The sequence below is a fragment of the Harpegnathos saltator genome, unplaced genomic scaffold, assembly GCF_003227715.2.
Source record: "Harpegnathos saltator strain DR-91 unplaced genomic scaffold, Hsal_v8.6 scaffold16, whole genome shotgun sequence".
Classification (NCBI taxonomy): Eukaryota; Metazoa; Arthropoda; class Insecta; order Hymenoptera; family Formicidae; genus Harpegnathos; species Harpegnathos saltator.
The window spans coordinates 1,443,759-1,470,935 of record NW_020229939.1 but is presented as its reverse complement, the minus strand read 5'-3'; the positions used below and the strand labels follow the sequence as shown (position 1 = coordinate 1,470,935).

The following is a 27,177-nucleotide window of genomic DNA, read 5'->3' as shown; positions in this document are numbered from 1 at the left end:
TTGTGACATACACAATTAAATATACACACATGTAGAGGCCAATAAAAATATTGTAATCTCAGCATTAATTTCTTTTCTAACCAAGTTAACATGAGATCGAAAATGGAAAAATACAATGAACACTATATTTATGATATCGGAGTATCTTATATAAATCGTGATCATAAATACGTTATGATATTACGAATATCAAATTAACTGTCAAGATTGATCTGCTGAAATGAAGCAAACTTCACAGCTGAAGGCATAACATTTTTTTGCCATTTATAAATATTTTTTTATGATTGATAATCGATTCAGTCTATCAAATAAATTTATATTGATTTTTGAAAATATTTACTAAATTTTTATTTTGAAATTGGATTATATTATAGATAAAATATCGATTAGAATTTAAAAGGAATTTTATGAACAGGCGAATTTTATCAGAAAGCTTATATGAAGTATAAAGATCATTGTGTGTTTAGAATATATATGTTTTTAATCTGATAATTGCCATTGTCGACTTCATTAAAACGGCATTGACAAGAGAATCCAACAGTTTCTACGATCGTGGAATATTTCGTAACGAAAAGATAGATTTATGGTCAGGCATGTTATATTTTTTGTCCGGGAAAATAGTGAAGAGATCTATACTATCAAATTAATACCAACTTCAAGTTTGGAGAAGATAAGATAAATGTTTATGGCAGTGAGAAAGTATGACGAAGATTTATCTATTGAGAAGTTTAGAGATAACGGCTCGTAAGAAAAACTATCGAGGAAGATTTATTCGCGAGATCAAGTTTGCTTTATAAAATATCTTTATAAAATATGTCTTGTACTGCGAATGCGGGAATTTCAGATCACTCTGTACACATCATGTTAATGTCAAATTTACATCTTTATTCGGCGACAAGATTATCATAGGATTCATGAGAGACATGCACTATATATAAACAATTCTTAGCATGTATACATAATTTATAGCTCAATTACGTTTTACTTAAAACATTCTTTTTTACATATGACATTTATATGATGTATACAGGATGATCTGAAATTCTCGCATTCGGAGTACAGGACGTGTATATTTTATGCTAAAACAAACAGCTTTTTCCTTTAGCAAAATTGCGTTCGACAAGTAATTTTTGCAGGAGAACGTGTTAAAGTTAATGAATAAGCGCTCTTGTTTATATAGCGCTCAAGGCCGGCGCGCGCCTCACTCGCGTGTACCTAGTCAGTGACTGGTATTCATAAATAATATCTTTTAAGACGCTCATACGGCTCTGTTGTGATTATTTTACGACATCTTAAAACTCTGCTTAAGACAATTTTAAATAGTAAGAATCAACTATGAACAATACCGGGATTTTACAACTCGCATACAAAGCATATTATTATTTGCATATTACATTTGTTTTTATTTTCAGATGATATTGTGCAATCAGACAATTTTTTATTCATTTATTATGTAAGAAATAAAGGGAGTATTTATTTGATTAACTTTTCATTATTTAAGCAATACAATACGGAAGAAGGCCAAATCCCGGTATTGTTCATAGTTGATGAATACACTGACTAGGTACACGCGAGTGAGACGCGCGCGCCGGTCCTGAGCGCTACATAGATAAGAGCGTTTATTCATTAACTTTAACATGTTCTTCTGCAAAAATTACTGGTCGGACACAATTTTGCTGAAGGAAAAAGTTGTTTGTTTTAACATAAAATATCCACGTCCTGTACTCCGAATGCGAGAATTTCAGATCACCCTGTATAAGTGGCTACTAGTATACTAAATAGCACTACTAAAATACTCGCATTAATACAACATTGAGAATGAAAATGCAGAAGGCTCATTTTAATATATTAACATGTTCTGAAGCTTTAGAATCATTAATACCTACATTTTGGTTTGAATAGGATTTGGCCATTTGTTGCTTGATGCAGTTGGGGACGCAATGATTTAAGCAATGATTTAAAGAGAGGACTGAGAATTAATTATAATAAGATTTCATGAATCTACTCATACAATTTATGGAGAAAGACTACGTTGAAGCCAACGATAAAAAACCGCAGATATAATCAGTAAATATATTTTCTATTATACATTTCTTTCAACATTGTGGAAAATCTCGTGCGCACTGTATCTTGTTTATGTAAGCAATCACGTGAGTCGAGTGAACATGCTTCCGATTTCCTAGAATATTTTCGACATGATGAGATTGTTTTATAATCCTGAAATTTGATTTCAACACAGCTAACATAAAAAAACTCACCATGCTAGAAGCGATTGCACAAACTTTCGTCTTCTTCTTAGCCGACTTCGAAACCTCGTCCTATATATAGAGCTAGTTCATATAGACAATACGTCCTGCGACGTATTGTCTATATGAACTAGCTCTATATATAGGATATACAGGATGTAAAGTTCACCAGGAGATCGACGAGATGTTGAGAAAACATGGTGGATTGACTTACAACGCTGTGAACAAAACGACATTTTCACAAAATAATCTGGGGTGAGAGCAAATCGATCATTTGCATGATGTTTTCGTGCTTTTTGAAGGAAGAAGATTTGACATATTGATTTCTTTAAGTTTTTCGTATTTCTCATTTCTTTCCTTATGCACGCGTATCTAATTTGTCTTCGCACATTGTAATTAAATTTTTAATTGATATGGCCAAATAGATTATGTTTAAATTACGTTTCGCGGTAAAATAATGTAGTAAATAATTATATATAGCGCAGATTATAACAGGAAAATCACTGTTAATTTGTCAAATGTTTTTGTCAGTCTCCGATAAATATCAGCAATGGCAGTAATTAAAGGGACTTACCACTACTTGCTCAGTTAGCGTAAAGTCGTTAAATACAAGACGTCATGGGATTATCGAACGAATATTTTATCACTTTCCAATATTTTCGAATGTTGATGTGCGCTAAATGATAGCGAAACATGAGTAATATTGTGCATTGTTGTGAATTGTGTAAAATATCAGGCAAGTAATTGAAATGACGAATATTGGATTGACTTAATATATGAATGCGTTTAATTGTTAAAGTCCAGCAATTGATGTTTTAGAAAGTTGGACCTGCGTAGATATGCAGTTACCTCTGATGGCGTTTGGTATTTAGAGCGCGCTTGGAGTAAGGAAGATCATTTCTCGATCGGAACCTCTGACTGGAACGATCGGACCTTATTGATCATCATCAAAGCAAAACTATAAAAGCCCTACGCATATGTACGACAAACGTCAGTTGGTTGGTGAGTTCGTGAAGTTTTACGGTTGTGACGTACACAATTCGATATAAAAGCATGTGAAGCGGCCAATAAAAATATTGATCTTGGTATTATTAGGAGTACAAATAAGTTTCCGCCGTTTTCTATCAAAAATTAGGAATTTATTGTGAAAGAACGGTACATTACGTTTTATTCAAAGTACTGTCCATCACTAGCCATTACTTTTTCCCACCTTTTTGGCAGCATTCCGATACCACGTCGGAAGAACTCTTCATCTTTTGAGGCTATCCACGAATCGACCCAATTTTTAGTATCTTCATATGATGTAAAGCGCTGCTTAGACAGGCCATGTGCCATCGATCGGAACAAGTGATAATCGGAAGGGGCAATGTTTGGTGAATACGGCGGGTGGGGTAGGACTTCCCAATTAAGTGTTTCCAAATAGGTTTTGACCGGTTTTGCAACATGTCGCCGAGCGTTGTCATGTAGGAGAATAATTTTGTCGTGTCTGGAGTAGTAATGGGCGCGTTTTTCCTTGAGTACTCGGCTCAATCTCATTAATTGTGTTCGGTAGAGAGCTCCAGTAATGGTTTCGCTCGGTTTGAGCAACTCATAATACACGACACCAAGCTGATCCCACTAAATACACAGCATGAGTTTTTTTCCATGAATATTCGGTTTGGCTGTCGATGTTGAAGCATGGCCAGGTGGTCCCCATGATTTTCTCTTCTTTGGGTTATCGTGGATCCATTTTTCATCACCAGTGACTATACGATGCAAAAAACCCTTTCTTTTATGCCTGGCAAGCAGCACTTCACACGTGCAAAATCGGCGTTCAACGTCTCTCGGCTTCAGTTCATATAGAACCCAATTTCCTTGTTTTTGAATCATTCCCAACGATTTTAAACGATGTGAAATTGCTTGTTGAGTCACTTCTAATGTAAGTGCAAGTTCTTCTTGCGTTTGGCACGAATCTTCCTCCAATAATGCTTCCAATTCCGTGTCTTCGTACACTTTCGGCCTTCCACTACGTTCTTTGTCTTCCACGTAAAACTCACCGTTTTTAAACTTTTGAAACCACTCACAACTTCTCTCACTTAAAACAGTCTCACCATATGCTTCTACAAGCAATCGATGTGCCTCAGCTGCAGATTTCTTCAAATTAAAGAAGTAAATCAAAAGTTCCCGCAAATGACGCTTATTCGGCACAAAACTTGACATTTTCGCACGAAAAAAATTATGTGATGCTGATACGGAGTCACTAATACTTCAAGGTTATGTTGTTACCAGATATCCAAACTTACGATATTACGTTTTACATCTGACAATTTCAACATAACCTTCTGGTGGGGCCATCTTTTGTCAAACAGCGGAAACTTATTTGTACTCCTGATAGTTTTGACGGAGCCGCGCCAAGATTTTTTGTATTAAATATTTTTTATTGCATTGTTATAATAATTAATTTGTTATAATAACAAGTAAAATAACCATATAACTCAGGGTTTTAATAAATAATGATAAATTTTACTTGTAAAAATTTATGTTATGGACATCTTTTGCAGTTAGGTTTTTCTTGAATAATAATAACCTTTAAAAAGATATTTTTTTAAATATTGGGCACTATTAATAAACGTGTTAAATTTTTATAACACGATATAATTTTTACTTGTAAAAAATTATGTTATGTACATAATATATTAATATCTTAAAAAAAAGGAAATAATTTGAATTTCAAATTTCTAAAAATATTAAGTATACAATAATCATATGTATATGTTAGGTTTCTCAGTTGGCGCTACTGTTTTAATATATTACTTTTTTTGTACAGTAGAATAATGTTGTAAAGTTTTATTATAGTTATAAGTTTCACTTGTAAAAACTTATGTTATGTATACATATATACCTTGAAAAAAATAATTTGATTTTGAAATTTCTAAAAATAACACAATACGTATTGCGCTTGTACTTGGCGCCTTTTTGTATCTTTTTGTTTAAAAAGGTAAGTTTTATAAATTTTACATGTAAAAATTTATGTTACGTACATTTTTTGTCGAAATATTTACTTGTAAATTATCTTCACCTAATTCGCCTATTACCTGCACCAGTTGCGTTATAAATGCTATTGTATCAAGCAGTCCTTAAAATTGAAGAGCGATCTCCCTGGACGACGAATCAATAAGCACCGGTATTGATTTATCGATGGCACAGCTCATCACATCGTCTGCTCAGCATCAGCTGACCTCTCAAGTGCTCAATCAAATGACGTGCGTCATAACATACCGTGACGCATACCACCAGTATTTTCATCTTTTTATTAAATATTACCCCCATACAGAAATACAGGGAATTGCAAAAAGACGCCTTCCGCTGATATCCTCTTTCCATTTCATCAGTATCGAATGCACAAGTGCTTTTTGCCCTTTGCACCGGCAATCTATCGCGTGGATATTACGCGCCTTGTGCATTCCATTGATTCTCCGACAAAGCGCTCTTGTTCTTTAATTCGGTTGACAAGAAATAACAGGAAAGAAAACTGAATCATCCGGTAGCATTGTCCCTTTTGTTCGCCCATAGTGGCTGAATAGGAATAGTCGGGATTCTTTTCCTGTCATCGGGCAAGCTTCGACATATCAAGAGCCGAATTAATTTTTAGTATATCCGCAGAGCGGTGGCAGACACATTTGACGCTTTTAAGCGACATGCGCGTTCCGCGGATTTATCGCCGTCCGTTCGACTCAAGTGCTATCGCCGTTTGGAGCTTATCAGTGTCAGTCTACGTACGAGATGTTGAGCAAAAAGAGGAAGAATCGCGTGGCCGTCGTTTAAACTCGTGAAGATGCAACTTTCGTCGGTTAGAACACGTAATTTGGAAATTACTCGCGCAATTTCGAATGTCAATAATGTTCGAATGCCGATAATCGCCGATCATGGTGCAATAATGATATACGAGGAAATAATTAAGTAACTTGTGTTTTACCAGCGGCACAAAGTACGCTTTATCCATTTTAAGTATATACATTACGTATATATTTAATACATACATACATATATATATATATATATATATATTATAGTTACAAATTAATACGAAACAATATAAATATCCGGAAATTTGCATTTAATTAGCGAAAATATAAATGTATAAAGAGTGCGTGCGTATGTCAGATTCAGTTTAACAAAGTGCAACACAATACCAATTATTCCTATATTATTAAATATCATGCTCATAACGCAGCATTATATTTATATTGTTCACAAATGCATGTTTTGCACGCAACATTTACAGAATTTTACGCGGCTATTTTACCTTTGTCGGCGGAATATGATAGTTTGCTCTCCGTAATTAAGTGACGTTTGCGATCTACTCTAGGCCTCATCGTGTTATAATATCTGTTCGATTAATAATAAGAAGAAAACTGTGTTAAAATCGCGCCGCGATTGTCAACTCGAAGCACCGTCACGTCAGTGGCGGTGCTTTTGCATCATAATGAATTACTTATCTGCTCTCTAGATCCTTAACATCTTTGCGCGCACTTTTGATATTCGAATTTTTCATTCCAAAGAGAGAGCGAACGGTTTTAGTACACGCAGAAATATTTCGTTTCCCATTTTTTCTTTCGCTCGGATGGCTCAACGATCCGAGTAACGTGTTCCCTTAAAAACTTTTCTGCGAAAAGACGAAATAGACTTCCGATTTGTCGCTCAACTTATTCGACTTTAATCGCAAATTCATAAAGCGCTCATAACGACATGCCGATCTTTTTACATGCGTATTATTATGTCGATTAATTGAAGTATATTTAATTATTCATCTAACAACTAAACATAGCGTTCATAGCGGGGGCTACATATGCGTATATATGTACATGCAGCATGTAATAATAGATATCAAATTTCAAGCACATCCGATTGTTCCCGCAGATATATTTACGATAATCCCTCTAAATAATAATGCGCGCGGTCGTCTAATTCGTTTTGACTATTATCGAAGAATTAATGATTATATGTAAGTATTGCCTTAGTGTGCGTGTAAAGTAATTACACGAACGCATTCCCTCCTATCGTGTTCCCGCTTTTTTATAAATTCACAATTACAATAACTAATTACTAATAAATAAAATAAACAGCGTCGGTGTTTTTTAATGTTCTTTATTTAAAATGCTGAACATAACGTGAAAATTTATCCGTTATTAAGAACAGAAAGGAAGAGAAAGAGAGAGAAACACAATCGTGATCACACAGTTGTGATCGAGATACAAGAAAACATCGTCGTAGAATAATGGGTCGTTGTATTAATAGATCATTTGACTCATACGTTTGGTGACTATGAGCGGTCAGGTGAGAGAGGTCTTTTATCTTCTCCTGGAACGACCAACCTTATTTTGGCTCGCACTTGGCTTTAGAGGATATACATACTAGATTATGACAGCAGTCATTATTCGTATTGCACTGAAATATATAAAATATTTAAAATTTTATAGATATTTACAATTATTATTTGATGCTTGGTACGAGTCACGGTATCGTGAGTCAATTGTCACCACGATCAAAGCATGTTTCGTACTCCAATATATATTTCAACGGAAATTTGATACGCGAACCGTAATAGTCACAATAATATGTTTCACATGGTATCAGCAGTCAGTAGCGCGACTGAGTGACTTGTGTACAATACTTCTATTAAATAATATTAAATAACAGTGCGGACGTTAACGCGCAGCGCTAAGATCTTTAATATTGTTTCGACTTATTTCATGATTTGTCATGAATTACAATAAATGTAAAATGTTAAACGTAAATTTACAACTATTTAAAAACGTAATAACAATTGAAACACTTACCATTCCATAGGAGAGCACGTTGTTTCCTTCTTTCCCTGAGGTGCAGCGATGACCATTGCGGCGATAACAATGGCGATAAGAACGGTGAAAATAACGAACTTCATTTTGCCGAGGATATTTATCTCTGCTGGAATTGTCAGATTTCTGTGTAAGCGGTGTTTCATACGGTCCGATACAAAGATAATTTAATAATTATATTATTTCGACGGAAATCTCAGTGACAACTCGTGTGTGCGCGAGTATATCTCTTTTTTGCTCTCTGAAACTCGTGAAACTTTTTGAGCATACGTCCCTCAAGTATCAAAGATAAATATGTATTGTTATATATAAATATTCTTATATACATCAGTAATATAGATACTAATATATAATTCATTACTGTGATATTACGAGTGTATAATTTATACACGGTGACATGAAACAACTTATTGTCCTTGAAATGACATGTTCTTGAATAAAATCTAAGACGATTCATCCGAAACTTAGTTTTTGAGTTGTAAAGATAAGTAGTTTGCCTATTATACGGATTGGGTATAGAAAGTAGGCAAAGACGGTACAACTCACTGTGGTTGACGACATATTTTCCTGCACTTTAAATACACTTCAAATAATAAATCTATTAATCTAATTAATAAATCTAATAACCTAGACGTAGCTTGTTATTAAGCTTTTATTAGGCCTAAAACTAAACTTACCTAACGCGATAACGATAAACCAATAATAAACAGAATGAAGATAAGATGAGACGGAGACAAAGACAGTAAATTATAAGCCTAATAAAAGCTTAATAATAAGCTACTTCGAAGTTAGATTTATTATTTAAAACGTATTTAAACTGCAAGAAAATATGTCACAGTGAAATGTGCTACCTACTTCCTATATCCAACTCATAATAGGCGAATTACTTATCTTTATAACTCAAAAACTAAACTTTGGACTATGTTTTGCAAACGGAAAGATCGTCTTAGAATTCGTTCGAGAACATGTCATTTCAAGAACAGTAAGTTGTCCCGGATATATAGGATCACCCTATATATCTGTTACTGTCTTGCAATGAAAGACTTTCGATATCTGGTTGAACGTGCCAGGGTAAATGAAGTATAAACTTCGTTGTTATTATAAGACGATTTTTTAATATTTATCAGAAGCGTGAAAAGAAATGGGTGGTCTATCGTAGGTTATAATACAATCAACCGATGTAACGATATTATTCACACTGTGAGATATAAAAAGTAAAAGAGGGAGAAAGACACAGTAAAGCCTTCTCACTTATAGAGAGAAAACGGGATAAAGAGGAACGCGATGAAGCGTCCTCACCACCTCGTCCTGCAGGGGTTCACAGGCGAATCTGAAGTTTGAGAGAGAGAAAGAGGAACGTTTATCGTCGTCCTCGCCACCTCACCCCACAGGGGATCACAGGCGAACTTCAGGCTTACAGAGAGAAAGAGAGATAAAGAGGAACGTCGTGAAGCGTTCTCACCACCTCGCCCCGCAGGGGTTCACAGGTGAACCTGAGGCATGAGAGGGAGAAAAAGAGACGTTTATTGTCGTCCTCGCCACCTCACCCCGCAGGGGATCACAGGCGAGTCTCAGGTTAGAGAAAGAAAGGGAGATAAAGAGGAACGTCATGAAGCGTCCTCACCACCTCGTCCCGCAGGTAGGGTGACCATATTCCAGTCATAAAAAAAGAGTAAAAGACGGGTAAAAAAAGATGATAAAAGAGTACTAATTACGGTCCCAAAAGAATACAGTAAGTAGAACACAAAATCATATAAAAGTCAAGGTGACGTCAAATAATATAAAAATTATATCATTTTGACGTCAAAATGATTTTATGTTTTATCTGGGACAGTGATTAATGGATTACTAGGTATAATATTTAAATATTTAAATATTTAAATATAATATAATATTTAAATATAATATAATATTTAAATATAATATAATATAATAATATTTAAATATTTAAATAAAACATAGCGTGTACTAAATAAATCGAGAAATATTAGTCGAACACATATATTTTATTATATTATTAAGATATTTTATAATTATATTTTGCACTCCGTACGTCGCCGGACAATTTTGGTCGATCTTCATCTGTTTTGGTGTTTTTTTGAAGCAATTCTCTTTGAGATAAAGGATTTGTTCTTCTTTTGCGGACGCAAGCGTAATAAAGTGTGCAAAAAATTGTATTTTAAAGGCGAAGTACCTCGAGAAAAATGATGGCTCTGACATATGTTGTAGTGCATGTATATACGCAATTTTTAGGAAAGTATGATCTTGCGTGAGCAATGTTAACAATATGAAACCCAGCATCATTTGATCGAAGGTACGAAAGCCCATGTAAAGTGGGAATATAAAAATGCCTATTTCTCTGAATTAAATCATTATTAGGAAAAATCCTTACAGTATGTAATGTGGCCCACTTAGATGGGTAAAATGACGTACTTTGAGACTAATCGGAGGTGGGCCCAAAAACCGGCCTTATTGACCCTTCTCCTTTTACATGGGTTTATATCAGTTTATATCAGAGATGCCACTTTCCAATACAATTATAGTTTGACAGTTTTGTAATGCTATGTATGTATCAGGTGGAGAACTTTTCAGACTGCCTACGTAGTAACTAGCGGTGCATCGTTGCGCAGAACCTCTACGCATAATCGGTATTGGCGCTCGCGGCGCACAAATGCTGTGAGTGATGAAAACGTCACCGAAGTCTGCTCTTTGGTCATTATCGACAAAGTATAATTAATATTACGAAAAAAGAGTACATACAAGAGTACGATACGTAAAAAGTAGAGAGTACTCTTTTTACCACCTTAAAGAGAGTACATATACTCTTAAAAGAGTACACATGGCACCCAACCCGCAGGGATTCACAGGCGAACCTGAGGCTTGAGAAAGAGAAAGAGAGACGTTTATCGTCGTCCTCGCCACCTCACCCCGCAGGGGATCACAGGTGAGCCTCAGGCTAGAGAGAAAGAGAGAGAGAGAGAAAGAAGAAAAGAGAGACTCACCACCTCTTTCTTGTTGCGTGAGAAAAATTCTATATGGCCGTGAATTTTGATTAGTATAATGTCCCTTTTGCAAACGGGATATCAAAGAACACCCCCTGATCAGGAATCGTATCACTTTACAGAAACGAGTAAGCTTTGACGCACAATCCACTTGAAGCAATCTCTCGTGACAAGGCTAATGCGAAGTTAACAAAAGAAGGCACGAGAACGGACGTGTAATAATAAGCAGCGTTCAAAAACGTCTGTGGTGCGAGTCTGTAACTCGTTATTGGAGTTAACGACAGTTTCGTCATCGTTGCGCAGCTTTTCTACGGTATACAAAAGCTGCGCAACGATAACGAAAGTGTCGTTAACTCCAATAACGAGTTGATAAGAATTGCGCCGCTGGTGGTGGGACAGTTCCTTCTCCTTCTGACTTGCGCGCGCATAGTTTTTCATATGCGACGCCTAGGAGGAAGAGTGTAAACTGCGACCTCCAATCCTTCCGATGTCGGTATCCCGAGTGTTTTCTCTTGACAATATGTAACAATATGTCAGTATGTTTTTTATATATTTAACGTTTGTTCAAAGCAACTCAAATGAATACTTACCACTATCACTCAAATGAATACAAATGATAACTTACCGTGCCTTTCGATATCGACCTACGAGTCGTGTTTGTCCCCAAATGGTCGATATCATGATCTTCGTGGATTTGTTATACCTCGCATACACCACCTTGAGTACACTACCAATCCTCATCCGTACAATTTCTCAGTAATACTCTTTTTCCACATCCCTTTCCTTAACACCTCCGTCAGCAACAAGACGTCATTATTGGTGGTTATATAAGATAAGAACATTCGTCACCGAAAGTTTCGAGCAAATACGTGGTTTGTATTCAGTTGCAAGTCAATCACATCAAAACGTAAAATACAGAGATATTTTATCGAAACAAATTATACGTAGTAGCCGTGTTGTGTGATAGATTCAAGCATTGAGAATTTCTTGAGTGAGAGATTCAAGCATTTGAGAATTCGTCAGTTATATCGATCAGCTTGCTGCGGTCTATATTAACAATATAATATTTTAAATTCGCATGCAACCTAAATTACATGTACGATATATGTACTCTTGTAGCTATCATCCTTGTAGCTATCAGCAACCTGATCGTTGTAACAACGTGGCTGTTAATATGGAGAAGGTTTTATGAGAAAATGCACGAAAGAAAAATTTGATGTTACAATTCGTAATTTTATAAGTATATATCGGCAATTATTCACATCAATTAGTTACATGGAATAAATCTTTGTTTTACGACGAAATGTGAGCCTAAATCGTTGCAGGTTTATGCAAGAAAATTCCAAATCCTCGAAGACGAACCAATTTCATTGGGTATTGTCGTTGTTGTTGTCATCGGCTCTCCGCCATTGTCGTTATCATGGTTTTCCATTTGCCGTTGCCGTTGTCATTGCCATAGGCCCCGTTCCATGATTCCTGTCCTCCTGTGCAATGTGGCTGGCCCATGGATTGCAAACAAAAGGAGCGCAACACTCGCTGTTTGGTGTGCACTGTTAAGACGAAATCAATTAACAAACTTGTAAGACACATACAGAATTATCGCGTAGCTTTATTATCACTCGAAATGATCATTCGAGCTTTAAATGCCTAATCGAGCCTATTCAGGTATATTTACAGGCTGTAAAGTAAGAGCGTGTACGGGTTAATGTGTAGAAAAATTTATTTTTAAGTACATGGATTTGTTGTACTCCATGAGGAGAAAAATGCTATACCATTAATAATGAGTCCAGTCACCACCGGCATTGATAATTGCCTGGCATCTCCGAGGCTACTTTCCACTACAGTCTGCAAAATAAGTGCGTGTACGGGTTAATGTGTAGAAAAATTTATTTTTAATGATTTTTAAGTACATGAATTTGTTGTACTCCATGAGAAGAAAAACGCTATATCATTAATAATGAGTCCAGTCACCACCGGCATTGATAATTGCCTGGCATCTCCGAGGCTACTTTCCACTACAGTCTGTAAAGTAAGTGCGTGTACGGGATAATGTGTAGAAAAAATTATTTTTAATGATTTTTAAGTACATGAATTTGTTGTACTCCATGAGAAGAAAAATGCTATACCATTAATAATGAGTCCAGTCACCACCGGCATTGATAATTGCCTGGCATCTGCCGAGGCATACTTTCCACTAAGTTGACTGCGTATTCGTTCGGTAAAGATCTCCAAATGAGACGAATTTCATGTCGTGTCAGCTGCTTCAAAGTGCACACTCTTTTTTCCTCGAAGCTTGTGCTTGAGATATGCCTCACTCGCAATACGGCTCACAAAAAAACTAGGACGATATTTGAAGCCAATGCCATTTATGCCGTACACGCTTTTACTTTACAGACTGTAATTACTATCTATGACACAACGTGAATTGGTACCTTTACCACCTTTACCAACGCACTGCCAGTGACACCTTATTAATTAATTAATACAGCCGTAACTATTTCAATTAATCTTTTCTGTAAAAATTAATTTGCATTTACGGGAATACTATATCGATTAACGACAGATACGTGACGGGCCTAGTTATATCACAGTAGAATGCACGCGAATCATGTGTCTTATTTAAATAAACACAATACAATAGCTCGTACATATATCATATACTTCGCGTAAAAAAATATCATAATTCTGGAATCCTCATATTATTAGGCACTTAAGGAAAGGTAAAATCCCTTGGAACAGGACTGGGCGTCATATAGACCTACCTATCTTACTTGCGCAGGTGCGTTCTCCATCTGCACATGCGTGAGGTGAACCAGAGCAACTGGTTTCCGTCTTACACGCTAACGAAACACACTGAATGAATTCCCGTTTCGTTATGTACGAAGTGCCGGCTTTAGTAGAAATTGATTTGTCGCTACTGCGGTCACTTTGTATTCGAGATTTGCACTTCCTTCACCTGCGGATGTTCAGATTGTCTCAGGGGACGGCTACACTGCTCGTATCAATATAAACTAGGAAAAAAAAGGAAAAAAAAAAGTAGGAAACTTAGGATTGCTCGAATTTTGTTACACAAATAAATTACTCCTTTTTCATCAGATATTATATGTATGAAACTTGTATAATAATGTATTTTTGGGCATGTGTACTACAAATCGGTATAAGAGTGCTGTTACAAAGCCAGGTTACGTACTATTTAGGCGCAATTTCCGCATACAAAATGTGTGGTTCATGTGTACTTGTCAAACATTATTCGTGGAAATATTTTCGACATTAATCGCGATATTGCTACTTACGCTTGGATCTTCGCATCCTCAAGTACAATTCGTTAAAATAATAATGCAAAATAATTATTAATATTTACCAGACGGCATGAGATAAACAATTGTCTGTATATTATAGCGAATATTTTACTTGGGTTGTATCTTATCGGTCACTAATATAAGATTAAACAATAATTTGTATGAAACGATTTAATGCCGATTAATATTTAGAACACTCGTCGCTTGATGTTATACCTACAAACAATTACAAAAGTGAGATATGTAAACTGCTATAAGAATTTTCAAACTACAAATGCTCTTTTCAGTAAAAAAAAAGTATAAAACTGTTCTTAAACATGTAATTGTTGAATTAAAATATAACGTTCATCTATTGACTGTCGATCTTTGCGGTGAAAGCTGTCATTAATTGAAACTATTATTAAATTTCTTCATAAAGAAACTCTTGACCCATTTATACAAGTTTCCTATTTTGTGTAGTTTTATTTACTTCCATATTACTAAATGGATGATAAAACTACATATATCAACGGATTATTAATTAATTATTAATTAATCCGAATTATTTGCACTATAAGGTAACAAGGTCTTATAGATATATAATACTGTATTGCGGTAACACACAGTATCAGTCTTAACGTCCCAGTATGGTTTAAAAGATTTGAAATCATTTGTACAATAATAATCAGGTGGTACCGAAGTTTCTAAAACATCTTCAATCTCACGTATGTCCCTTCTCGCTTCATATTGAGATTTAGCTGTTAAAAGTATCGGACAAATCTGACGTGAAAGTACTTTTATAGTTTTGTACCATGTTTTTCTAAAATTACAGAACTCTACTTGAAATCCTACAATCGCAGTTGGTTCTATGTAATACGGACTTCTCACATATTTATCATACAACATCGAATAACATTTATAATTATAACATCGTTCATTAAGTACACAGGTGGAACAAACGTTGTGGTCAGAACATAAGTGCTTTATTTCCGGCCCGATCAGTATAATGGTTAGTTTTCCTATAGCAGGGTAAAGATGCAACAAAAGTTCCCAAGCTAACAAACTCTCTACATCTATGGTCTCTGCGGCTATGACATGAATGCAGATGTCTCCTTGTAGAAGATTTGATAAATGCACTAGTTGCAATCCATCATGAAATGTCAACGGTCCTGACACATATTCGGAATAGACGCATTGCGTACAAGTCCGAATAAATGGATCATCTGATGTAATTATCAAATGCTGCCCGAAGATAAATGAAGACGTGTGGCAAATATTAAATAATCCATTATGAACTTTAAACGTAGAGAATTCTATTCTACCTGGCAATATAGGGTGTTTCATATGTAAGAGATTCATGTTGAGTATTATAAGTAGTTCTTTGCATCTGAAAATATGTTCCCTTTGAAACTCTCCTATGTGTTTAGAGCAATAATGTTCGGAATAACAGATTTCGCAGCTCGACAGATTAGTACATTTCTGACAGAGGAAACACGATTTTGCGTACGTAATCATTTGAAATTCGTATGGCTTCAGATTTCGTGAAAGTGACATACTGATATATGTCGCACACCTTTTCTTCGTTATGACCCACTGCGGTAAGGTAAATTTGTCAGTGTACCAACCTGCAATATCCACTGCGTACGTTGCGTCAGCGCATATTCTTGAGTGTTCGGATTCGTGCAACAATCTATGCTCCTCGCTGCAGTAGGATATCAAGCGACACTGATTACATTCTATCAAATTGCCATTATTTCGCAACTTGCACACGTGGCAAAGGTTCGGGTGGAAGAAACTATTATACTGATAAGGTTCGAGTGTCCCAAAATCCGTATATACAGTCATATTTGCTACGTCCATATCGATATGTCCGTTTGGTCGACTTTTACGTGCACTGTATTTGTAATATTATTTTAGAAATGACGCAACGAAATGCCTTATTCGAAGTAATAAACTTCCGTGTGCATGTGACTTCGGTATGGATGTGCACTCGGCGATTGCTTGAAGAATACTAACAAAGGTTACACGTGTCTCTCTCTAAGTGTCCTGGGAATTGTTGACGGTGTGAAGCGTAACTGAATATACAGCGAGCTACAAGTGTCCGTTACCGAATATATTATCGCGAATAGGTTTGAAACGTTCTATGGCGCGTATCCAGTTTTTCTCGAGAATTAATGATCGTGTGGCGCGTTATTAAACAAAGTACTTTGCGGTACTTTATCTATTATGATACACTCTATTCTAAAAATATCTTTCCCGTCGATAGGTCGATGGATCGAAATAGAACGATTACTAAAATTTTTCGACGGCGTGGCTTTACGTGGTTCCTAACTCATGGACTTGTATACACGGACTGACCATTTCTAGAAAGAATTTTCTCGAAAGAATTTGGAAGTTGACCTGTACCACAGGTCTCCTTTGTCCTCCTCTTTTGCCTCCATCCAATTGGAGGCAGTTAGCGTGGCGAAGGTGGCGTGCGTATACTTCGTCTAGTCTTCAAATTTCTCATAAAAACCGTACTGCAGCCGTCTGTATATATATATATATATATGAGACTATGTCCTAGTTGCGTGTTTCTTATATAAATAGCTTTTTTTTACTAACGCATATAAAACATTAAATTACCAAAATCACTTTTTTAACAGTTTCTGCTCATTGGATCAATTGACAGTCGCTTGAGAAGCGCATAGTAGCTAGAAACGATGAAATTGGCCGCAAACTTTGTTAAGAAATTATATAAAAATAATTATATCCAGTAAGGTACCCATAGGGCTGAATATACAGGAATTTCCCACGTTTCGTTATAAAATAAAACTTTAACGTTCACAGTTAATAAAGAAATTTCTATGTTTGCATTTTTCTAATAATACAAAACAATCAACAATTGAGTTCTTCATAAACAATCCAAACAATTAAAATAAACAATCTTGGCTGCACATTTAGTTTTGTTAAAAATTCCTTGTTAACAATTACAGTACGATAAAAGCAGAGTAGATATTTTAGCATTCATTGAAAACTTTTCTACTGTACTTTATATATCTTATATATTTCTATTTATGCGTATATGTGATATTTTATAATTCGTTTGATAGTAAGATTTAGATTTAGAGGTATTCAGGATTCAATTTTAATCGTACTCTCATAGGACTCGCGAAGGCTTACATCAATATTACTATATTATATAATATATAATATTATATATTATTATATAATATATAATATTATATATTATTATATATTATATAATATTATATATCATATAATATTATAATTTGTTATTACTGTTTTTAATCCTTGGGATACTTGCAAGAGCAAATACATACAAATTTTCCTGAGAAATAGTGTAACGAGATTCGATTTACCATCATTATATTTTATTAAGGAAAGTAATATTGTCGTTTGCACATGATTTTAATTTTGCGTATGATTTCTTTCATAAAGAGGAGATCGAGACATTCTTTCGTTATACGCGTATCTGATTTTTCTTTCCACATCGTGATTAATATCTCAATTTGACATCAAGCACAAACAAATTATATGCAATTGCATATAAGTTTTACATAATATGCGGATGAATACATATGGTACAGATTGTTTAGCAGCAATTTCTGTTTATTTATCAAATGTCTCTGTTGCAATCCCTAACGAAGATAAGCAGTACCAACAAGAATGATTAGTCAGTATAAAGCTTTTTATTACGTTACCTCAAAAGATTCTTGTCAGACGAGAACTCGTTTATCATTTGTTACCTTCTTCAATACAAATAGAAACAAAATATAAATAACAAGATACCTGGAATATTCTGTAAAAGATTGAAGTGATAAAGATAGAGACGAATCGAATTGAAGTATAAGCGACCTTTTTTATTGTCAAAACAGTGCACTACAAAACGATTGCTCGTGTGCCCGCAATCAATGTGTGTCAATCAAATCAGTGATTTCATGCAATTTTAAAATTGCGACATACAATTGGATCTGTATCCAGCAACTAATACGGAAATTGCTCAAAGCATTATTTTCTTCTGTAACTAAGGTAACTTAGAGAACGGAAATATAATGAACAGCGTACTTCTGATGTTGTCGCTCAATTGAATCACGATACATCGGATTCTGGAAAATCTTGGCGCTCGTTTAAAAAGATTTACAGGTATTTTGTATAAAAGTCATATAATAATATATTCTCAAACATGTGATTACAAAATTGGGATATAAAACCGCTATTGTAAAAATATATTATGTGATAAGTTAGGCGCAATTTTCGTATAGAAGGTCTAATTCTTATGTATCTTTTGTTATACGTTATTCGTGGAAATACTTTTGATATTACCCGTCGTATTGATTGTCATCTAAACTTGCTCTCCTAATCGTCATAAAAAGTTGTTAAAAGAAATATATATATATATATAACAATTAATGATGTTTTTGATTGATAAGATTGCACAAAAACACAATTGTCCATATTTTACCGAATATTTTACTTGGATTGCATTTCATCCAAGTAATTTATATGATTTTATAAATAATAATTTGCATCGTGAAATGATCGTTGATGATTATCACGATGATTATCGTGAATACCGATCAATATTATGACATTCATAGCTTGATGATCTATTTCACAAAAAGTGGCTGAAATAAGAAACATAAACTGTTAAAACAATTAAGTTCAAGCTGTAATTGCTTTTTTAACGGAAAAAGATACAACTCTTATTAAATAAAATAAATAAAATATATAATTTATGGAAACAATATTCAATCGGCTGTCGCCTTTTGCAATGAGAATTATTACTCATTGAAATTATTGTTAAACTTTTCACTTAAAATCATCCCTAATCTATTTGTATTAACTTCTTATCCTGCATTCTATTTATATTAATGCTACTCAAGACATGATGAAATTATATACGTCAACTGGTAACCAATTAACTCGCATCGCCTGTGTTAAGAGCTAACGAATTTTTAAATACTGTTAATATTGTATTGCGGTAACACACGAAATTGGCGTTAATATCAAAGAACGGTTTAAAACTTTTGAAGTCATTTTCAAGATAAATATCAGGTTTTACAATAGTTCCCAGAACATTTTCCATTTGAATTATGTTCTTCATCGCTTCTTCGTTAGATTTAGCTGTTAAAAGTATCGGACAGCTCTGCCTTGAAAGTGCTTTTATAGAATCGGCCCATATTTCCCTAAATGCACCAAATTCCACTTGAAACCCTATAATCGCCGTTGGTTGTACATAAGACGAACTTTTCACATATGTGTGGTACTGCATCGGATAAAATTCATAATTACAGATTTGTTCATTAAATACACAGGTGGAACAAACGTCCTTGTCGGGACGTAAGGGCTGTACCTCCGGCCCTATCAGTATAACGGTTAGTCTTTTTATAGCAGGATAAAAATGCAACAAAATTTCCCAAGCTAACAAGTTCTCTACATCTACAGAATTTGCAGCCATAACATGAATACAAACATCTCCTTGCAGAAGATCCGATAACGTTGCTTTTTGCATTCCACTATGAAACGTCAACAGTCCTGACACACAGTCAGAATAGGCGCATTGTGTGCTAATCCGAATCATTTTATCAATATCTGGTGCAATTGTTAGATTGTGCGCGACAAACGAGGTCATGTCAGAAATAAACTTGCTATCAACAAGCGCAACGACTTTCATCTTGTATGGCAATGTAAGGCGTTTCATTTCTATAAGATTGATGTTGAGCAATAAAAGTAGACTTTTGCACCGGGTGCGATGTACCGCTTGGAACTTTTGCTTATGATAAAAGCAATAATTTTCGGAGTAGCAGATTTCGCAAGTCGACAATGCAATGCGTTGTTGACAAATAAGACACGATTTTGCATACATAATCATTTGATATTCGTATCGCTGCAGAGTTCGTGAAGATCCTAGGCGGATATATGTCGCACATTTTTTCTTTGCTACAATCCACTGCTGTTGTAAAGTAATTGTATCAGTGTACCAACCTGCAATGCTTACTGAGAACGATGCATCTTCGCATATTTCCGAATGTTGCTGCCGGTGCATCATTTTGTGCTCCTCGCTACAGTAAGATATCAGGTGGCACTCATTACATTCTATCAAGTTGCCATTATTTCGTAATTTACACACATGGCAGAGATTCGGATGAAAAAAGCTATTATACTCGTTAGGTTCGAGTGTCCCGAATTTTACATATACAGTCATATCTTCTGTGTCCATATTAAAATTACGAATTACTTAAAATTACAAAAATTACTTTATTTGTAATATTAATTTTTTTTTAGAAATAACGTGCAACATACGTCGTCTTAGCCGAAATAATAGAATTTCGTACTCGAAAATTCGGTACGGATGTACACGCGACGGTTGCTTGAAGGACACTGACAAAACGTTTGCATGTGTCTCTCTGAATGTTTCAGGAGCTACAAATATTCGATATAATCAATACCAAGTATTAATATCCAACATTACCAAGTACAATATCGCGAATAAATTTGAAACATACGACAATGAATATGCATTATCATATATTTATTAATATTTATAATTGTGTATATTATTAAATAAATATTTGCAAAATTGGTATACATGCGGTACAGAAATAGACGTTACACGTTTTACTTTAAAATAAATTTACGGGACCATCCTTTGCTTAACTTTAACTTTAGCGACCCAGCCCTTCCTCCTGTGCATCCCCACCCGAAAAAAACTTATCCTAACTTAACTCAATCTAATCACGCATCGTTCGTAATCAGACATACGGTCAGGCGTTGTACGTTTTAAAGAGACCTTTTCAACAACGCCCAACGATATACAAAGATGTAATAATTTGGATCAGGTTAGGATTAAATGAAGGGGACATCCTACTTTCTCGGGGTCAAAAGATAGATTTTTTTTTGCTTTAATCGATAGTATACACCTTCGAAAATGTTCTCCTAAATTTTTAGGAAAAAAATTCGAAGTATTTCGGACATTATAGGCGTCTACGCTGATCTAGCTATTTCGGCCGCCGGCGCGTCGTTCAGTCGGCCGAAACGTTTCCCCTTCTCGGTGTTTTCGTATATTCGTCGTTCTTCCTATCATCTGTTATATACAATACAAAATATCGTTTGTTGACTATTGAGTTCTAATATATTGCTCGAAAAGACAACATTGTTTGAAAATGAAACGAAAACACGGCAAATTCGATGCTTCCCGACCATCTCATTTACGTAAGAGAAAGTTTGCCGGAAATCAATATAGATACAAGTGAACTTAGTTCTGAATTTGCAAGTACATCGGCAGAAAAATTAAAGAGAAGTAACGATTTGATTTGATAAAAAATGATCCAAATATGAACTATTGCGTACTGCAATTTACTCTCGTTTTTACTGCATTGCAACAACTATTAAAGCGCAAAGATTGTAATAACGATGTGAAATTTTTTAAATATGACAAACGAGGATTAGGTTTCAAAATTTGTGTCTCATGCTCATGTAAGGATAGTTTTATTAACTCTTGCCCAAAAATTGCCAAAGCTTATGAAATTAATAGACGATTCATTTTCACAATGAAATTAATCGGCGTCGGTCTCAGTAGAATCAATAATTTTTGCGGGCTTGTGGATTTTGGAGCACGTTTTACCAGCAATACACATTATAAGTGCGTTGATAATATAAAAGTAGCAGTTGACGCCGTCCTCAAAATCGTTCTCAATAAAGCTGCAGATGAAGAGAAAGACAAAAACAGAGAAGCAAGAAGTGTAGCAAATGAATTTTCAGTATCAGGTGATGGATTTTGGTCAAAGTGTGGCTTTACTTCTCTTTTGGGTATCGTCTCTCTCATTGGGAAATACAGCAATAAAATTGTAGATGTCATTGTAAAATCAAGCATCTGCAAGGCTTGTCAAATGTGGAAGAACAAAGAAAATACAGTGGAATATGAAGCATTTTACGACGAGCACGAGGAGCAACGTGCGATAAATCATCAGGGAAGTGCTGGAAAAATGGAGATGGATGGTGTATTTGAGATGTTTCAGCGTTCGGAAGATTTGCATGATGCAAAATATCGATATTACTTCGGAGATGGTGACACGAAGACCTTCAAAGCCCTATTAGATGCACAGCCTTATGGAGAAGAGTTTCCAGTTTAAGAAAAAGAATGTGTTTTACATGTTAAAAAGAGAATGTACAGAAGAGTGAAAGAAGCTAAAAAATGATTAACTCAAGCAAAAAACAAAGAATAAAAAACGAAACAAAAGCTACAAAGAAAACATCAAGAAAAAGTTCACAGCCTAAAAAAGCGCAGTTGACGAACAAATTGATGCAGGATTTGTCATTATATTATGGTTTAGCAATACGCCGTCACCCAGATTCAATTGAAAATTTCTGCTGGCCGAGAAATAATTGAGATTGCCGCATATATGTCTGCATGTGTTTTTAATGAAGGTTTCAACACTCTCTTAAAAATAATGGAAGTTATGAGAGTTACAATCAGGCCATCGCAGCCACTGAACTTGCACGCAAACAAGATAGCGCACGACTAACGCAAGTCAATCGCCGTAGCACCGATGCCTCTAAAGAGAATAGAATTGTTCGAAGAGAGCAACGAGCATGTGAAGAACAAGCTTACGAGCTGAAGGCATTTTGTATGCAGCATTTTGTAGGCATAGCTGATTGAAAGTAAGTAGCTTTTACATATAAAAATTCATGACGCAAAACTTTAAACGCGTTTTTCTCAAAACCACTTTTTTTATGCGGCGGACACGATTACAAAAAATCTACTTGATCAATCGGTCCAAACTTTTAATATGTTATTCTATACATTAGTGGCTATTGTATGAACCTCGGACTTGTTAATTAATTAATATTTTCCTATTTTTTTACAACAATTACATTTTAAGAAAGTGCTATTTTTCGGGTCGTTAACTTTAAAAGTCCTTAATTAAAAAAACTTTTACTCGGTATTTTTTTCCAAGCGTCATACGAGACAATTTCATATAAAAATTAAAAATATATTAATTTTTTTTTGTTTTAAATAATCCAGTCGACTGCAATCGCGTCCGTCAGCGAGCCATCAGTTTTTAGAGGCGCTATTGCAAACTGTAAATATTTTTATGAAAACGCCAGCAAAAAAATAAAAAAAAATTTTTTATATATAATAATAAATTAAGACTCGCAAATATAATAAAAAAGGTTTCAACTCAATATGTCCTCATTTTATTATAAAAAAAACCCCTCAAAATCAACAAAATTTTCAGCCGAGAAAGTAGAATGTCCCCTTAAGTTCTTCTCGAGGAAAAATAGGCTTTATTTGTGGAACTTTTTTGTTAATAACTTTTTAATAAACAATCAGCGACGGCTAAAATCTCTTAAATATTGCACAGAAACGTGAGTTCTATAATATATGTCAACATCAAGACCATTAAAGGTACGTCCTCTAAACGTCATATTTAACGATGTCTTTAAAACATGTAGGAAATAGCTGTTTAATTAAAGTTTATGACACATGCGTTTCTAATTTTTTTTCTGCATCGTGATTTATTGTTCGACATGACTAATCAAGTTGCGTGTATTAACGGCATAACGGTATATTGATATTAGGAGTACAAATAAATTTCCGCCATTTTCATCCTTATCTCTTCGGGAAAGATAAAACAAATGTTCATAGTCTTGAAGGAATGCGGTAAAATGTTCACGGAGACTTTAGAAAGTGAAGCACGTACAGGAGATGCTATCAACATCAAAGATATATTCACAAGGTAAGTTTCTGTTAGAAGAACTTTCTTCGGAAAGAAATCATCTCTCTGGGTCAATAAAACGATTGCTATGATTTAAATTTGCTGTAATATGCGTATAAAATATTAGTGCCTACTAACTGCTTACGAACTAGTAGCATATGCTTAAAATATCAACCTACTAATACAAACCAGTAACATATACTTAATATATATATATCAATAATGTTGAGGATAAGTGCACAGAAGTTATATCTTAGATCAATATATACTAAAACTTCAGAATTTCTGTTTTGGTATCATTAGCTATAATCATCAGTAAATACTGTGACGTACATAATAATTTATTATTTATTCATTATTTAAAGTAAAAGGAATGATCTTGTTAAAACAGTGCACATTGTTACAGTGCACAGTTCTGTGTGCAGTTGTAGACCAAAAAAAAGTGATTAGTGTTTTTTAAATAAGTTGCGAGATGCACTCGTCTTGTCTATTTGGATAATTTTATCACTGGAAAACAATCTCTGCAAAAAACGGAAATATTCTGAAACCCACAGAAAAATAGCAGATAACTTTCATAATTTCATATGAATCGCGCGTATGAAATAGATTGCATTACATAAACAACTTGCATTACATGCAATAATCAATAATTGATTCGATAAAAAGTTTTAAAAATTAATCGTAAAAGATTACAAGATGTTTTCTGATTTAGAGTGCATTTTTCAAATATTGTTAACCAAAAATTAGAGCAAGTGGAGTCTTCATATTATGTACATTACTCTCATTTTGCAACCGAGCATACACTGTAAGAAATGATGTGTAAATTTAACATATTTTATGTGTCTCAAATCATCCACTTTCATTTATGTGTTAATTTAACTATACAGCAAATATGTTAAAAAATAACACACATAATATGTAAAAACTTAACATATGTAAAAATTTAACATTTGAATGCCATCAAGAATCACAGTTTGTGTTAAATTGACATACAATGAATGTTACTTCAACATTTGGGAAAAGTAATGATCTATGATTTAATGAAATGAAAATGTTAGATTGACATAATCTATGTGTTAAAAATTCAATCTTCACATACCAGAAATATTAACATTATATATATTTAACACAAGATAACTGTTATAATGAGGAAAGTAACACATTTTAGGTGTTGACTTCAACATATAAAATATGTCATAGCAAGAATTCATGCATTTACATATAAATTGTATTATTTTAACTTGGAAATGTCATTTTAACATTTGAAAATAGATAATCTTAATTTAACATGAGAAGGTCTAGATAAACAACGTTTAGTCACAACAACGATACGTTAAATTAACACACGACTGTGTAAAAAATTTAACACAAAACTTTCTACGCACAAATAATTTTAACAAAAGTATGGAATGTTTTTAACTGTGTTGACATGTACATATGTTTATGCCTTCACATATTCATTGGCATGTGAATTTATTTGAATTTATTTGAATAATTTATTAATTTACCGATAGATATTCAACGGACATAATTATGTCGACGGCATTTGGCATCAAATCCAATTGTCTATTGAAGCCGGACAATGAATATCGTTATTGGGGAAAGCAAATTTTCGAAACGAAGGCGATTTGGAATATCTTAATGGCGTTTAAACCACAAGTTATGCATTTCTTTTCCTTTCGTATTATAGACCGCAATGTCAGTAAGTTCTTCATAAATTTATTTAAAGACAATGTGGAGTACAGGAAAGCTAACAACGTCATTAGGCACGATTTTATGAATCTACTCATATAACTGATGGAGAAAGGCTACGTTGAAACCGACGACGATAAAAAAATCACAAATATAACAGGTAAATATATTTTCTATTATACATTTCTTTCAACATTGTGGAAAATCTCGTGCGCATCTCTGTATCTTGCTTATGTAGCAATCACGCGAGTCAAGTGAACGTGCTTCCGATTTCCTAGAATATTTTCGACATGGTGAGATCGTTTTACACAATCCTGAAATTTGATTTCAACACAGCTAACAGGAATAAACTCACCATGCTGGAAGCGACCGCACAAGCCTTCGTCTTCTTCTTAGCCGGCTTCGAGTCCTCGTCGACAACTGCGACATTTTGTCTGTATGAGTTAGCTCTACACCAGGACGTGCAGGATAAAGTTCGCCAAGAGATCGACGAGACGTTGGAAAAACATGAGGTGAACTGACTTACGATGCTGTTAACGAAATGACATATCTTCACAAGGTAGTCCAAGGCAAGTGCAACATTCACTTAGCATATCGCTAAGAATTGTTCCTTCACGAGAAAACTGCAAAACCTTCCGTGATGATGAGCAATTATTATATTTTTTAAAGTATATCCTCATGATTCTTCGTTTGCATAGAGACCTTGCGGAAATATCCACCTCTACCTTTCTTGAGTCGCACCTGCACCAAGGACATAATTCTCCCGACATCCAATTTTCATGTGCCGAAAGGAACTTCCGTCACTGTACCAGTGTTCGGAGTGCAGCGAGATCCTTCGATATATCCGGATCCGGACAAATTTGATCCTGGACGTTTCGATGCGGATCAAGTAGCGACGAGGCATCCTTACGCTTTCTTGCCGTTTGGCGAAGGACCTACATCGTTGAGAGCAAATCGATCTGTTTGTGTTATATTTTTGTATTTCTTTTTTTTTTGTGGTAAAAGGAAGATCGACGTGTCAGTCTCTTCAGGATTGTTGAAATTTCTGAGTTTGTAACATCCGATTTAAATGTAACGTTGGCTTTAAGTGTGCGGGCAGACGCTTAAGGATATTTGATTAATTAATAAGTCATGACTGGTACATTGTACACAGCTTGCTCTTTTTCTGCTTTGTGCCAGTAAATATTTCTTTGGCTCTCGGCACTGTCAGCTTATTGATATTATTTTAACTTGCAGCTTCAAGGTTTGCTTACATGCAAATGAAAGTTGGGATTATAAGCGTGGTGTCAAAGTTCAAGTTTAAACTACACCCGCAGACTTCGGTACCGCTCGTTCTTCATGAATCAACAATTCTACTCACTCCCAAGAGCGATGTACACCTGATTGTCGAATCGTTGTAG

General features: G+C 34.7%; 1 protein-coding gene and 1 pseudogene across 2 annotated transcripts; one reads left to right on the top strand and one right to left on the bottom strand.

The window, feature by feature from the left end:
• The first annotated feature begins 90 nt into the window (after positions 1–90).
• LOC105183411 (probable cytochrome P450 6a13) lies at positions 91–27,177 on the top strand (annotated as a pseudogene).
• On the bottom strand, positions 14,817–16,908 carry LOC105183155 (uncharacterized). 2 transcript variants are annotated; one of them, XM_011141086.1, is made up of 2 exons: positions 15,989–16,908; positions 14,817–15,750 (listed from the first exon to the last, which is right to left on the bottom strand). In XM_011141086.1, exon 2 carries the CDS (start codon positions 15,720–15,722, stop codon positions 14,916–14,918), a length of 807 nt encoding a protein of 268 aa, XP_011139388.1. In that variant the 5' UTR covers positions 15,723–15,750; positions 15,989–16,908; the 3' UTR covers positions 14,817–14,915. Both variants share the same exon structure in this region, with proteins under 2 accessions (XP_011139388.1, XP_011139396.1).

Excerpts from the sequence above, each read along its gene's own strand:
- LOC105183155 (XM_011141086.1), bottom strand. The coding sequence starts at position 15,722 with ATGAATCTCTTACATATGAAACACCCTATATTGCCAGGTAGAATAGAA.